Source organism: Halichoerus grypus, chromosome 1 (genome assembly GCF_964656455.1).
Source record: "Halichoerus grypus chromosome 1, mHalGry1.hap1.1, whole genome shotgun sequence".
NCBI classification, from domain to species: Eukaryota; Metazoa; Chordata; class Mammalia; order Carnivora; family Phocidae; genus Halichoerus; species Halichoerus grypus.
The window spans coordinates 111,813,502-111,827,715 of NC_135712.1; the positions used below are offsets into that span (position 1 = coordinate 111,813,502).

Below are 14,214 nucleotides of genomic sequence, written 5' to 3' on the forward strand. Positions count from 1 at the left end.
TTTACATGCATGTAAGTAAAAGGAGGAAAATAAAAATCCCTTAATTCAACGAGCTAGTGGTATCTGCTATAAATACGTAAGTGTAAATTCACTGAGAGGTATGTGTATATGGATGTGTAGTATGTATTAATTTCAATCACTGACTCCATTGGCAAAGATAAAGCTTGGTATTTTTTTAACTGAACTTAATTTATCTTATACCTTCGGTTTGCCTAATGGGAGGTAACTTAATTTAGTGACTTCCAGGTAGCTCAGGCATTTTAAGATTTAAAGTCAATTAAATACAAGTTTCAGATTCAATCCCCTTTCTCTTACCCTGTAGGCTATGTTTGGGCTCCATTCACCTTCAGCAGGCACGACTACTGAGCCTTCACAGTGCTGGAGGCTCACTGGGAATTATGATAAGATTTTGAAAGGCTGCCCTTGAGCTCCTTAACGGAGCCACCTTATTAGCTTTTACTCTTTTATTGCCCTGGCACATTTCTGATCTCTTAAGACTCTTAAGATCTGCAGAACCTTGAGGCTACACTCTGGAAAATGAAGCATAGCTTTCTTTTTTAATGGGATCCCCAGAAATTACTGGGCTATTATCCTTCCCTTTGTGGTGCTTGGCCTAGGGTGATGGCATTCAGGCCTTTTCCCTGAGATCCACTTAAGAGATTTACTCTGTGAACTCTAATACGTCATTCCTGAAAATTCTCCTCTTCCATTGAACTTTGTCTCTATCTCCTTATGGGTGAATAAAGCAAGCAAACAAGTAAACACACAATATCATACATTCTTCCAGAACCTATTAGTTATGACATAAACTTAGAAGTTTATGTATTACAGTCAGACTTTTGGAAATTCAGATTCTTAAAGTTATTTTCTTTGCCAAGGGTTTCAAAATTCTATATTATTAACAAACTATAAAAAAACATTTTTTGTAGACAATTGTAAAAATTTGATTATGTTATTACAAGTTATTAGAAGACACCAAAGATTGATTTATTATTAATTTTGTTGGGTGTGAGAATGGCCTTGTGGTTCTGTATGAAAATATTCCTAACTTTTAGAGAAGTTAGTGAAGGGCATTATAGGCAGGCTGGGTTGGGAAGTGATAGGAGTGGGAGGTAGGGGACAGATTATAAAGAGCCACACCTGCCGTTCTTTGATTTCAAGTTCACAGCATCAAACAGGAGAGTGACATGATTAATGTGCATAAAGGGGGGATGATGAGAAAGCGTGTTTGTGACTGGGAGGTGAGTGGCTGGAGGAATTTTTTATTCCTTCCCCTCTCGGCATCCATACCCAAAACCATCAGCACACCCTGTTTGTTCTCTTAGCTTCATCATCTCCCCATTCCAAGCCACCATCATCTCTTAGCTGGACACAATTGTTTCCTAATTATCAACTAAGTAGTCTACTTCTGTTTTTTCTCTAAAATCTCCATAGAGTTGCCAGAATGAATTTTTTAAAGCCTAACTCACTTTGTTATTCTCACCCTTAATGAGGGTCTACTGCATTTAAAATAAAACACAAACTCTGCCATAGACCATAAATTTCTATGGAATCTGGCTCTTATCTTCCTCACCGTCCTCTTTGTGCTATGACTAAGTGAAAGAGTGTTCAAGTTCAAATGCTAGATCTGAGATGTAAAATAGTGACAAAGTGGACAAAAAAGTTGACTTTAGATAGCAATTTTTTTTACCTTAATCTGCATTCTTTAACAATGGGGCAATCATTACAGATCTTAAGGAGTCAGGTTTACCTGTATTTTCATATTTGCAATTTCATCTTTCAGTCTAACGATCATGGCTTCTTCATTGATTTTACACATACAACATTTTCAGTCTGAGCATTTTCTGGTGTATTTTCCAAGAACTTATTTAGACTCTGGCACACCAAAAATTGAACTATATTGCCATTTGTCTAATACTTCCAGAAGAAAGTAAATTAAAATAATTTGAAATGCCACTGTTTTCCTCTTCCTCATCATCTTCTGTTTAGTGAAATGAAGTAATAAATTGCTGCAAATTCTATTTCTCTTTCCATTGCTGGTTCATGCTTACAGATTATAGCTTAAGAAAATGAACAAATGCCTCTTGAAAAAACTGTCTTATTGACTACTCTTCATACTCTGCTGAAGGAAATGTAAAATGGAGCACTCTATGAAGGGCAAGTATCATATTGACCACGTTCACAAATACATTTCCTCTTTGATCCTACAATTCTCCTTTGACAGTTACACGGAGACTTAGTGCGGTTCAAAACCACCACCAGCTTCTTACTCTGGCGCTGCTGCTGCACCAGTTTAAAGGTCAGCTGACTTAATTTCTTCTGGGCTCCCAAGGTGCAGAGCTCAGCCTTGCCAGGCCCTTGGTTGCAGCCAGCCCACTGTACCCAAAGTACAGTTCTCTGATTCTCCTCAGACTCAAAAGCCAACTGTGGAGCTCTGTTCCTCCTATGGTCCCCGAGGAAAACAAGCTTCTTCCCACCTATTCACATGGGCAGCCACATGCCTCAGGTAAAGCTGGTCGTGCTCACTACTCCCAGCAATCACCAACTGCTAGAAATGAAAATTTTCCTTAAAAAAGAAAATGGAGGGGGGAACTCTGTAAACCTAAATTCCAATTAAACACTTCTGAATTCGTTGTGTCTCATAGATTCGCTAGTGACGCTTAAGATGAATAGTTTGAAGGCAACCACCCGAGATTCACCCCAGGAAATGAAAGAAAGTAACTTGTTGGTAGCTCCGGGGCTCGTAATATCGCGGAGCTTATTCAGTGGAAGATCCTGTTACAGGTCACATCAGATGAGGTAGGGATGAGGCAGGATGAGGTAAGGCCTGAAGAATGGGGCTGAGACTTAGGGCCTGGGGCAAACAGTGGAAAAGAGAGTCGTCTCTCTGTGTTTGAAGCTGGGAATCAAGCCGATAACGCAGACACCACCTGCATGCCACTCGTACTCCTGGGGCCGCGTGGCTTTCCCGCGCGCTCGCCTCGGGGGCGGGGAAGAACCCGGATGGAACCGCCCCTGCAGCCGGGACCCCCTACAGTCTTTGAATCCCTGCGTGGGGCGGAGTTGCCCTCCCTTCCATGCTCTGATTGGTTCGTTTCCGTAGGCTCCTTCCTCGCGATTGGACTTTGACAGTGTCAGTCACAAAGCGTCACTGGTCTCTCAGATTGTTGCTAGAAGGCGACTGCGTCGACGTCTGATTAGACTCGCGGCGTCTCACTTCCATCGGAGCGCTTTTCCTCCGGCGCTCGGATCCTACTCTGTGCTTCTCGGCTGTGGGGCCTGGAGGGAGGCGTATTGAGCCGGCTCGAGAGCTATCTGGGGCGCACAAGCGTTCCGTTCGTTACCCGCTCAGCGCCATGTCGTGGATGTTCAAGAGGTGAAGGGGGCGAGGGGGTGGGGCGCAGGGGGTAACGGCCTGTCGGCGTCCCCAGATGAACCTGACCTTCCCCGCGTTCCCTTCGAGTTCTCCTCGCGTTCTCGGTGCAGCTTGTATTCGTCCTGCTGGTGGCTCATATCGCCGCGGGAGAAATAAATGCATAGCCTTGGCTGGCGAGGGGAGGCTCCTCAGGCGAGCCTCATGCCAGGGCCTTGGAGAAATCTCTCTCAGGGGCTGTGGGGGGCCTAGGGTTCAAAGCTCCACTCTTTAGCCGGGATCCTGATCTGACCTTTATTCAACGAATACACGTTAGATGCTCACTGTGCGCTAGACGGTGTGCGCGGAATAAAGGGCCAATTAAGAAAGCCCTTGTCCCCAAGTAGCTCACAGTTTATGTGCATGCACAGACATAGAAATATGTATTTGCAGTGGAGCCAAAGGGGTATGCGCGGCGTACAAGGAAAACGCGGGGAAATAGCTTCCATCTGTTCTTAGGAGAGTGGAAACTTTCAGGAAGCCCCTCAGCGAACTTCCCCTTATTTTTCATTTTCCAAATTGGTGTACATGCCTGTTCCTGGAACAGTTATCCATGAAAGGATTGAGGGTACCCTTAAACCAACGGGAATGGGAGGCTTGAGGTCAACTTCCCATGATGGCATGATTTAGATGCCTGAATAAGGGTTCTGTTTGGAGAGAATTAAAACAGTGGATGCTGGATGTATTATCTGTAACCGTATAAATGGCTTCACATATAATAATAGTTCCATATTTGCAAGTTGTTTCTAGTTCAATTCTTATTGAAATTTAGTGTGTAATTAGAGTTACATCATATACATCTCAATTTAAATAGATGATCATCACTAGGGAAAAGATTTGTGAGCCCTTGTTGGAGTTTTCATTTTGAGTACTCGGTAGGTAGAAGAGGCATTACTGAACAGGTTAGGGTTCCTGGAAACCTTCCCCACTCACTCCAATTCCTGCTTTACCCATAGTAACACTGTCAATCTTTATACAGCAGTTCCCACTAAAGATTTAACATGTTGAAATAAAATGAGAAAACAATTGGCCTATAAATATAATACAGTCTTTGGTTAAATATTGTATCATTTTCCTGTGCTTTTTCTTTTTTAATAGAGATCCTGTTTGGAAGTACTTGCAGACTGTCCAATACGGAGCCCATGGAAATTTTCCACGCCTCTCATATCCAACTTTCTTTCCCCGTTTTGAATTCCAAGATATTATACCTCCAGACGACTTCCTAACTAGTGATGAAGAGCTAGATTCAGTTTTATTTGGAACTTTGAGAGGTCATGTAGTTGGACTACGCTATTACACAGGAGTAGTGAGTATAATAATATTAGATATTAAGTTGAAATATATTTATCTTGTTAACCCAGAAGATAAGAATTTGAAGGTGATATGTACAATTAATACTTATTTTACTTTAAGTAGAATGTATCTGGGTAAGAGATAACAAATATTTAATGGCCAATTTTCTTCTGTATTTATATGCTGCTTGTAGTGTATAAAGCACTTTTTCCTGTATAGTTTCATTTGATGACTATAATGACTTGAAGGTAGATAGAACATCTATTATCCCCTTTTTATCACTGAAGAACTGAAACTTAGGAAGGTTAGATGATTGGCCCAGAAAGCAGATACTAGGAGTGTATTTGTAGAATAACTTCCAAGTCAGTTCTTTGCTTTCTCCTCTTCTGTCCCTTAGCGCATTTCTGTACTTCAATATTTTTAATTTAGGAAGATTAATTCCTACTAGATAAGGGAATTGTCTATTTTTAGGTCCTTTTTTTTTCCTTTCTGCAGTAAGACTATCTGTCTACCAATTTTTCTCCCTACATCTGTCTTTCTGTATCTCTGTTTGCATTGTGTGTATGTGTGAGAGACAGAGATAATCTATGACTTTATATCTGGTGAGAAGTTGTCTTTGTTATGGTTATGTAGTATGTTTCTGTGTTATTTGGCTGATGTGTCACAAGTTTTAGTCTTTATTATGAAATATTTTAAGCATGCATAAAAGTAGAATAATAAAACAAACTCCCATATGTCTGTGATTCAGCGGTTAACAAATTTTTCTCACATTTCTTTCATCACTTTTCCTTTTGTCCTTTAGAACAAAAAAAATCTCTACTGTTTCAGGGTTTTTTTTGTTTTTTTTTCTTAAGATTTTATTTATTTATTTGACAGAGAGAGAGACACAGCAAGGGAGGGAACACAAGCAGGGGGAGTGGGAGAGAGAGAAGCAGGCTTCCCGCAGAGCAGGGAGCCCGATGCGGGGCTTGATCCCAGGACTCTGGGATCATGACCTGAGCCGAAGGCAGACTCTTAATGACTGAGCCACCCAGGTGCCCCTCTACTGTTTCAGTTTACATCCATATAATTCAGTATGTCTCTCTAAAAAAATTCAGACCTTGTCATTTTCATACTTAACAAAATTAGTAATTCCTTATTACATCTAATAACTAATCCATAATCAGTTTTCTTAATTGTTTAAAAATGTCTTTTTATAGTTCTTTTTTGTTTTTGAGAGAGAGCAAGCCAGAGCATGAGCAGGGAGGGGCAGAAGGAGAGGAAGAGAGAGAATCTTAAGCAGATTCAAGTGTGGAGCCCCACAAAGGGCTGGATCTCACAACCCTGAGACACTTAACCGTCAGAGCCACCCCACCTAGGCACCCCTCCTATATTTTCTTTATATTGGAGCTTCTTAGATTATTTTGTAATTGAAATGTGTTGTCTAGGAGATTTCTTAGGAAAGAGGATTTCCTGAGTTTCTGTATGTTTCTAATTGTGACATTTATATTGAAGGGCAGTTTGGCTAAATATAAAGTCCTTAGCCCGTATTTTCTCTCTATATTTTGATGTTGCATAAAATGTTGGTGAGAATTCTGATGACAATATGATTTCTCTCCCATATAAGTGAATTGGGAATTTTTGCCTCCATAACTAAAGGGTATTTTTCCTTATCTTGAAAATCTAGTCGTTTTATTGGGGTATGTCTTATGATTGCCCTGTAACTTCATTTTCTTCTATTTCAGAAAATTTTTCTTTAATTACAGTTTTAAATGCTTGCTTTGTTTTTCAGGGACTCCATTCTACCATCTATGTATTAGATCTCCTCTGCGTGTATCTATGCCTGTGTATATGCCTATTATTTTCTCTGAAATCCTTTCTATCATACTGCTTCATTTCTTAATTTTTCATCATTTATTTCCCTTACCATGTTTTCCCCAAGGTCTGTGCACTTTGTGTTCTTTCTGGTTTTTAATTCTGAAATAGTTTTACATTTCTAATTTTTTCCTGAAATCTGTTGGTTCTTATCTCCTATCCATCTCTCTTCTTTAATTCTTATATCTGTCTCTGAGCTTGCCTATTTCTGATTTGTGCTATTTTTTCAAAACTTAGATTGTTTTCTAAATTATTTTAAGCCATTGTGAAATACTAGATTATGGTTTCTGATCTTAGAACATTTACTATTTGTTGAGCTTAGAATAATTTCTATGACACTAGTAAGCTAATAAAAATGTTGAGCCCATTAAAAGTAATCACTTTTTTATTTTTAAAATATGTATTATTGGGGCTCCTGGGTGGCTCAGTCGTTAAGCGTCTGCCTTCGGCTCAGGTCATGATCCCAGGGTCCTGGGATCGAGCCCCGCATCGGGCTCCCTGCTCTGCGGGAAGCCTGCTTCTCCCTCTCCCACTCCCCCTGCTTGTGTTCCCTCTCTGGCTGTCTCTCTCTGTCAAAAAAATAAATAAAATCTTTAAAAAAAAAAAAATAAATAAAATATGTATTATTTATTTTATAAGTAATACATATTCATTATTTTAAAATGGCTAAAAGAAAAACCATTAAATCTCCCTGTAGTTTATCATCCTGGACCATAAGTTATTCATTTTATTTTTTCACACTTTACTCTGTGGGCACATGCATGTAAATTGAAATCACATTATGTATTAAAAATTGAGATCGTTATTATGTCTATTATAGTGATCACCCTTTTTTCTCCTGGTAAAATATTAGGACTATCTTTTCATGTCAGTACAAATCTATATTGTATTTTTAATTTCCTTATTGATGGACGTTTTGAGGTTGATCACTATTATGAAAATATAATAAAAATTGAGGTATTAATCTTTGCATACTTATTATTTTCAACTTTTTCCAGTTTTATTGAGATGTGATTTATATGAGAAAATACACTTTTTTTTTTTTTTAAGATTTTATTTATTTATTTGACAGAGAGAGACACAGCGAGAGAGGGAACACAAGCAGGGAGCGTGGGAGAGGGAGAAGCAGGCTTCCCACGGAGCAGGGAACCCATGCGGGGCTTGATCCCAGGCTCCTGGGATCATGACCCAGCTGAAGGCAGACACTTAATGACTGAGCCACCCAGGCGCCCCCCCCCCGCCTTTTTTTTTTTAGAAAATACACATTTCTAAGTATATGATTCCAAGAGTTTTGATAAAGATAAATACATGATAATCACCATTCTAATCAAGATACAGATTATTTCTATCACCCCTGAAAGTTCTGTTGTGTTTCGTTGTAGTCCTTTCTGCTGGACCTGCCCTAACACCTACAACCTAATTTCTCTTGGTATCAGTTTAGCCTGTTCCAGAGCTTTATATGCATTAAGTCATACATTAATGTACTCTTTAATTCTAGCTTCATTCAAACTCAGCATAATTCAAATACTTATTGAGTCAATTTTGGCAATTTATATTTTTAAAGAAAAGCATCTATTTAAATTTTCAAATTTATGCTACAGAGTTGTGCTTAGGAACATTTATACTTGAAAATATTTTAACTGTGTTCATTCTCTGTGTTATATATTTGTGTCTAGTTTTTATCAATTAGCCTTGGTAGAGGTTTATGTTTCATCTTTTCAAGCAACCTTTCTTGGATTTTTCTTATGGTTATTTTTCTTGTTTTCTGTTTTATATTCTGTTATCCAATTTCCCTAAGTTTATTTTATTTTATTTTTAGATTTCTGATTTGTATGCTTAATTTTAATCTTAATAATAATAGCTTTTAATCTTAAACATTCTTCAAAGTACTGTATTAGCTATATCTCCTAAGTTTTGATATATAAAGTTGGCATTGCTAAATTTTTTAAAGATTATTTAATTTATTTTTATTTTTTTAAAGATTTTATTTATTTATTTGACAGAGACACAGCGAGAGAGGGAACACAAGCGGGGGAGTGGGAGAGGGAGAAGCAGGCTTCCCATGGAGGAGGGAGCCCGATGTGGGGCTCGATCCCAGGACCCTGGGATCATGACCTGAGCCGAAGGCAGACACTTAGTGACTGAGCCACCCAGGCACCCCTATTTATTTTATTTTTAAAGATTTTATTTATTTAGTTAGAGCACCAGTGGGTGGGGGGGAGAGGGGAAGGGCAGAGGGAGAAGGAAAAGCAGACTCCCCGCTGAGCAGGGAGCCTGATGTGGGGCTCAGTCCCAGGACCCCTGGATTATGACCTGAGCTAAGGGCAGATGCTTAACCGACTTAGCCACCCAGGCGCCCCTATTTATTTATTTGAGAGAGCGAGTGCGCGCAAGTGCTTGCACCTGAACAGGGGGAGGGGCAGAGGGAGAGCCTGGGACAGAAGCAGACTCCCTGCTGAACACAGATCCCTGTGTGGTGCTGGACCTCCCTGAGATCATGACCTGAAACGAAGTCAAGAGTCAGAGGCTTAACTGACAGCCATCCAGGTGCCCCAGGCATTGCTAATTTAAAAATTTTTTTTTTTTAAATGTGTTTTTGTAAGCTTATGGTTAAATTTTTTATTTCTTGACACGTCCAAGTATTTATAATAAAGTAGATTATTTCTTTCCTATTCTAAAAATATTGTTATGGGGCGCCTGGGTGGCTCCGTCATTAAGCATCTGCCTTCGGCTCAGGTCATATGCCAGGGTCCTGGGATTGAGCCCCACATTGGGCTCCAGCTCAGCGGGAAGCCTGCTTCTCCCTCTCCCACTGCCCCTGCTTGTGTTCCCTCTCTCGCCGTGTCTCTGTCAGATAGATAAATAAAATCTTAAAAAAATACATTGTTATAATTAGTTGTAATTCTCTCTCTTTTTTTTGTTTTTAATATTTTTTAATACGTCCTTTTCTGTCTTGGTGTTCAGACCTTGTTTTCTTTGTTTTTATAGTCTCTAGCATTTTGGCCTATATGTATTCTATTTTAAATTCTATCATTAATTATTATCTACTATCTACTATCAGTAATTAGCTATCATCTGTAGTAAATCACAGTTACCTACTTTTAATAAGTGATGATTTATTACAATAAAAGAAAATTATCTAATTTTGTTTGAGATGAAATCTAAAAAAAGTAAGTTTTTTTACCTAACTTTTTGGGGTTATGTATTTCTTGGGATTTGCATAATTTAGTTTAAAAAAAGATCATGCTTACAGGCATTGGCAGAAAGGATGGGACTGGGAGAGAACAGAGCTGTGCTTTATGAATATCTCCAAAGGGCTAGAGAGGAATATCTGTCTGATAATCTTGACTGGTCAGGCTATAGAGAATCTTGAATCAGTACACAGATGGTGGTGGTGGTTTGAAGCAGCATTTCTTTGTCTTTTTCAGGCAATTAAAAAAGTGATAATTTACTACCATAAAATTCATTTTTATTTATTTTATTTATTTTATTTTTTTAAAGATTTTTTTTATCCATTTGACAGCAAGAGACACAGCGAGAGAGGGAACACAAGCAGGGAGAGTGGGAGAGGGAGAAGCAGGCCTCCCGCAGAGCAGGGAGCCCGATGTGGAGCTCGATCCCAGGACCCTGAGATCATGACCCGAGCCAAAGGCAGACGCCTAACGACTGAGCTACCCAGGCGCCCCACCATTTTTATTTTTTAGAGATTTTTTAAAATTTATTTGTCAGAGAGAGCGAGAGCACGCGAGCGTGCACACACAAGGAGGGGGAGGGGCAGGCAGAGGGAGAAGCAGGCTCCCTGCTGAGCAAGGAGCCTGATGCAGGACTCTATCCCAGGATGCTGGAATCATGACCTGAGCTGACGGCAGACACTTAACCAACTGAGCGACCCAGGTGTCCCAAAATTCACCATTTTTAAAGTACAGTTGAGTGGTTTGTATTCACAAGGTTGTGCAACCTTCCCCACTGTTTGGTTCCAGAACGTTTCGTCACTCCAGAAAGAACCCTGTACGCTTTAGAAATCACTTGCTATTACTCTGTCCCCTCAGTCCCTGATATCTACTCATTTATTTTCTATTTCTGTGGATGTGCCTACTCTACACATTGCATAGAATGGAACCATACAATATGTGGCCCTTGGGTCTAACCTTCATTACTGCCATCTTTTGCGTTAATATTTTCTAGTGTGCCATTTTAATTTCCTCATTTCTTTTACTATGTATTTTGAGTTGTTTCCTTAGTTGTTGCTCTGGGGAATTACAATTAATAACTTAATTCATAAGAATCTAGTTTGGATTAGTGCCAACTTAATTTCAATAGCATACAAAAATTTTGCTTGTAGATAGCTCCATTTCCCTCTTCCCCCATTCCTTTGTGCTGTTAACATACAAATTACATCTTTATTTACAGTGTATGCTCATCAACACAGATTTATAATTGTTTTATGCACTTTTATTCAGGTAGGAGAAAAAAGTTACAACCAAAAAAAATTATACTTTTTATATTTACCTATCTAATTACCTTTACCTGTAGTCCTTATTTCTTTGTGTAGATTCACGTTATTGTCTAGTCCTTTGATTTCAGCCTGTAGTTCTCTCTTTAATATAGGACAGGTCTTGGTGGTGATTTCTCAGTTATTGTTTAACTGGAATGTCTTAATTTCTCCTATACTTTTGAAGGGTAATTTTATCAGATATAGAGTTCTTGGCTTTAGTTTTTTTTGAAGCACTTTGAAAAGTTATTCCACTATCTTTTGGCCTCTATGCTATCTAATGAGAAATCAGATGTTAATCTTATTGAGGATCCTCCTATAAATAAGGAGTTGCTCCTCTTGTTGCTTTCAACATTTTTTTCCACAGCTTGATTATGATGTGTCTGGATTTAGATCTCTTTAGTTTATTTGGAGTTTGTTGAGTTTCTAAGATATGTAGATTAATGTTTTTCATCAAATTTGGGGAGTTTTCAGCTATTATTTCTTCAAATATCCTTTCTACCATTTTTTCTCTTCCCCTTCTGAGACTGATATGTATCTTAGATATGGTTGCTATTGTCCCACAGATCTCTGAGGCCTGTTCATGTTTCTTCATTCTTTTTTCTATATATTCCTCAGACTCTGTAACTGTTCTTAGACTCCCATCTAATGTCTTCATCTTCATTGATAACTTCTGCCTTCACATAATCTGCTGTTGAGCCTCTCTAGTGAATTTTTTTTTTACTTTACTGTACTTTTGACAACAGACTTTGTATTTGGTGAGACATAGTTTTTATGTTTTCCTTTAGTTTTTTAGACATGGTTTGCTTTAGGTTTTTGAACATACTTAAAATTTAAATTTTTTTCCTAGTAGGTCAAACATCTGTGCTTCCTCAGGGACAGTTGATAGTTTTTTTCCTATGAGTGAACCATACTTTCTCATTTCTTTGCATGTCTCTTTTGTTGTTATTGTTGGAAAGTAGACATTTTAAATAATGTGGCAACTGTAAAAATTAGATTCTTCTCCCTCTCCAGGGTTGTTTGTTGTTGCTGATTTTGGTAATTGTTGCTTGTTTAGTGATTTTCCTGAATTAACCCTGTAAAATCTACTGATGTCTGTACTTGGTTAGCTTAATGGTCAGCTTATGATTAAACCAGAACCAGTAAATCTATCAGTCTTTACTGTGGGGATCTGTATGCACTTGGGGCACTCCTTCAGTTGACAGTTCTTCCTTAACCTTAATGTCCTGCTTGTTCAGAGCCTCAAGTTTAGCCAGAGGTGTGAGCTTACGGTCTTCTTAGGTCTTTTCCTGATCATATGCACAGCCCTGGGCATGCATACAGCCCTCTGCTTGAATATGGCCTTCTACGTTCCCAGGAATATATTGGAGCTTTTCAAAGCCTTAGTGGACATCTTAGTCCCCAGCTTTCCTTTTAATCCTTTTGGTTATTGTATTGTTTGCCCCAGCTGTTACCCGTTGCCTGTAAAATTGTTTCTAACAAACATCCACCCAAGGAGGGTTTTTTTGTATTGGATGAGCTCAGAGATCAAATCGAAATCACTTTGCAAGTGGGGATATTCTGGAGAACCATCATACAGGTCAAATAATGACAATTCTTTGGGAATGAATCTTTGAAAGATTCTGTTCCATTGCATTCCCTTTGGTGACTACTAGACTGCACCAAGAATTTTAGCAGGTTATTTTTAAAGGCTATCATGCAGCTGAGAGTTGGAGATGGGACTAGGACACTGATGTTTAGCTGTTTTGTTTTGTTTTGTTTTCTTTGAATTAACACCCTCCAGGTTTCTGCAATTCTTTGGTTGGTTTCCAGATGTCTGGAAAAGTTGATTCTGACAATTTCTGCCATTTTTTTCATTGCCATTATGGAAGAGAGAATTTTCAGAAGTCCTTTAACTCTTCTATTTTCAGTGACATCACCCTCAGGCAACTTTTAATCTAGTAGAATCAGAATGGCATGAATTGAAGGTTGGATATATTTTCTTAATTTCATTCCATTTTGACTTATAATTAATATCTTTTTCCCCTTTTAGAGCCTGGAGAAATCAGCCTTAGGAACCAGCCTGCCTGGATTTAAATTCTAGTTCTGCTACTTAATAGCTTTATGACCTTGGTCAAGTTACTTAACTTTTCTGTGCTTTAGTGTCTTCATCAGTAAAATGGGGGTAATGATAGTACCTACCGATAGAGTTGTGAAGATTTGAAAAGTCAAATCTAGGTAATGTACTTAGAACAATGGCACATAATAAGCACTCAATAAAGATCACCTGTTTTCGGAAGTTATGATGTTGAAAATTTTAGTGTGAAACTTTTATTTAGTTTTGATTGTATCTTTCAGATATCAAGGATTTGTTAACTTCCCAGTGAATGTAAGTTTAAAAAATACTGTAAAAAACATTATAAAATATATTTTTTATATTACTATAGAAATATGAGTCTAAGAAAATCTACATTTCTTATATGCTGTTATTAAGTAAGTATTAAAAAAATAAATGGAAAGCCCAGATAAAGTTTAATGAAGAAAGCTCCTATTGTATGTTTATTATTTATAATATTATCTGTTTATTATTTTATTAGGTTAATAATAATGAAATGGTTGCGTTACAACGAGAGCCCAATAACCCCTATGATAAGAATGCAATTAAAGTAAACAATGTGAATGGAAATCAGGTTGGCCATTTAAAGAAAGATCTTGCAGCTGCTTTGGCCTATATCATGGACAACAAATTGGCACAGATTGAAGGGTAATGTACTTTGAGAGTTTAGTTTTAATAATTATAAGTTGTGATCTTTGAATTTGTTAAGAGGCTATATAGTTGCCCTGACAACTTTTATCACTATGCCTTTAGTATGTGTTCAATAAATGTGTTAATTCTTTTCCCATCTGCCTCTACTACCCCAGCCATGAAACAACTATTCCCTTACTTTCCTACTAAATTATTACAACGGAAAATAATAGACTTTGGCTCAAATATTAGGAAATCCATACCATGTGTCCAAACCTTTTAGTGCATAGATTTGGGAGTTTGGAAGTGTTTGTTTAAATCAAAGGTTGTAAACTAGTAGCCTGTGATCATATGTAGGTGAGTTTCATTTTGCCTACATAGTGTTTTATAATTTTTCATTTATTTCCAATATTCAAATATCTGGATATTCTGCATTTT

The 14,214-nt window shown here is 38.1% G+C and overlaps 1 protein-coding gene across 7 annotated transcripts in view; it reads left to right on the top strand.

Annotated features, from left to right (window-relative positions):
• Positions 1–3,142: 3,142 nt before the first annotated feature.
• The window catches only part of HLTF (helicase like transcription factor), a 50,288-nt gene continuing 39,216 nt past the window's right edge, over positions 3,143–14,214 (top strand). For 5 of the 7 annotated variants that reach the window (XM_078070571.1, XM_078070580.1, XM_078070585.1 and 2 more), the window contains exons 1-3: positions 3,143–3,376; positions 4,511–4,718; positions 13,628–13,794. In XM_078070571.1, the coding sequence (XP_077926697.1) occupies positions 3,357–3,376; positions 4,511–4,718; positions 13,628–13,794 (395 nt within the window). In that variant the 5' untranslated portion in view covers positions 3,143–3,356. The remainder of the gene's footprint in view (positions 3,377–4,510; positions 4,719–13,627; positions 13,795–14,214) is intronic. The other 2 variants (XM_036115620.2, XM_078070598.1) reach the window with 1 other exon arrangement.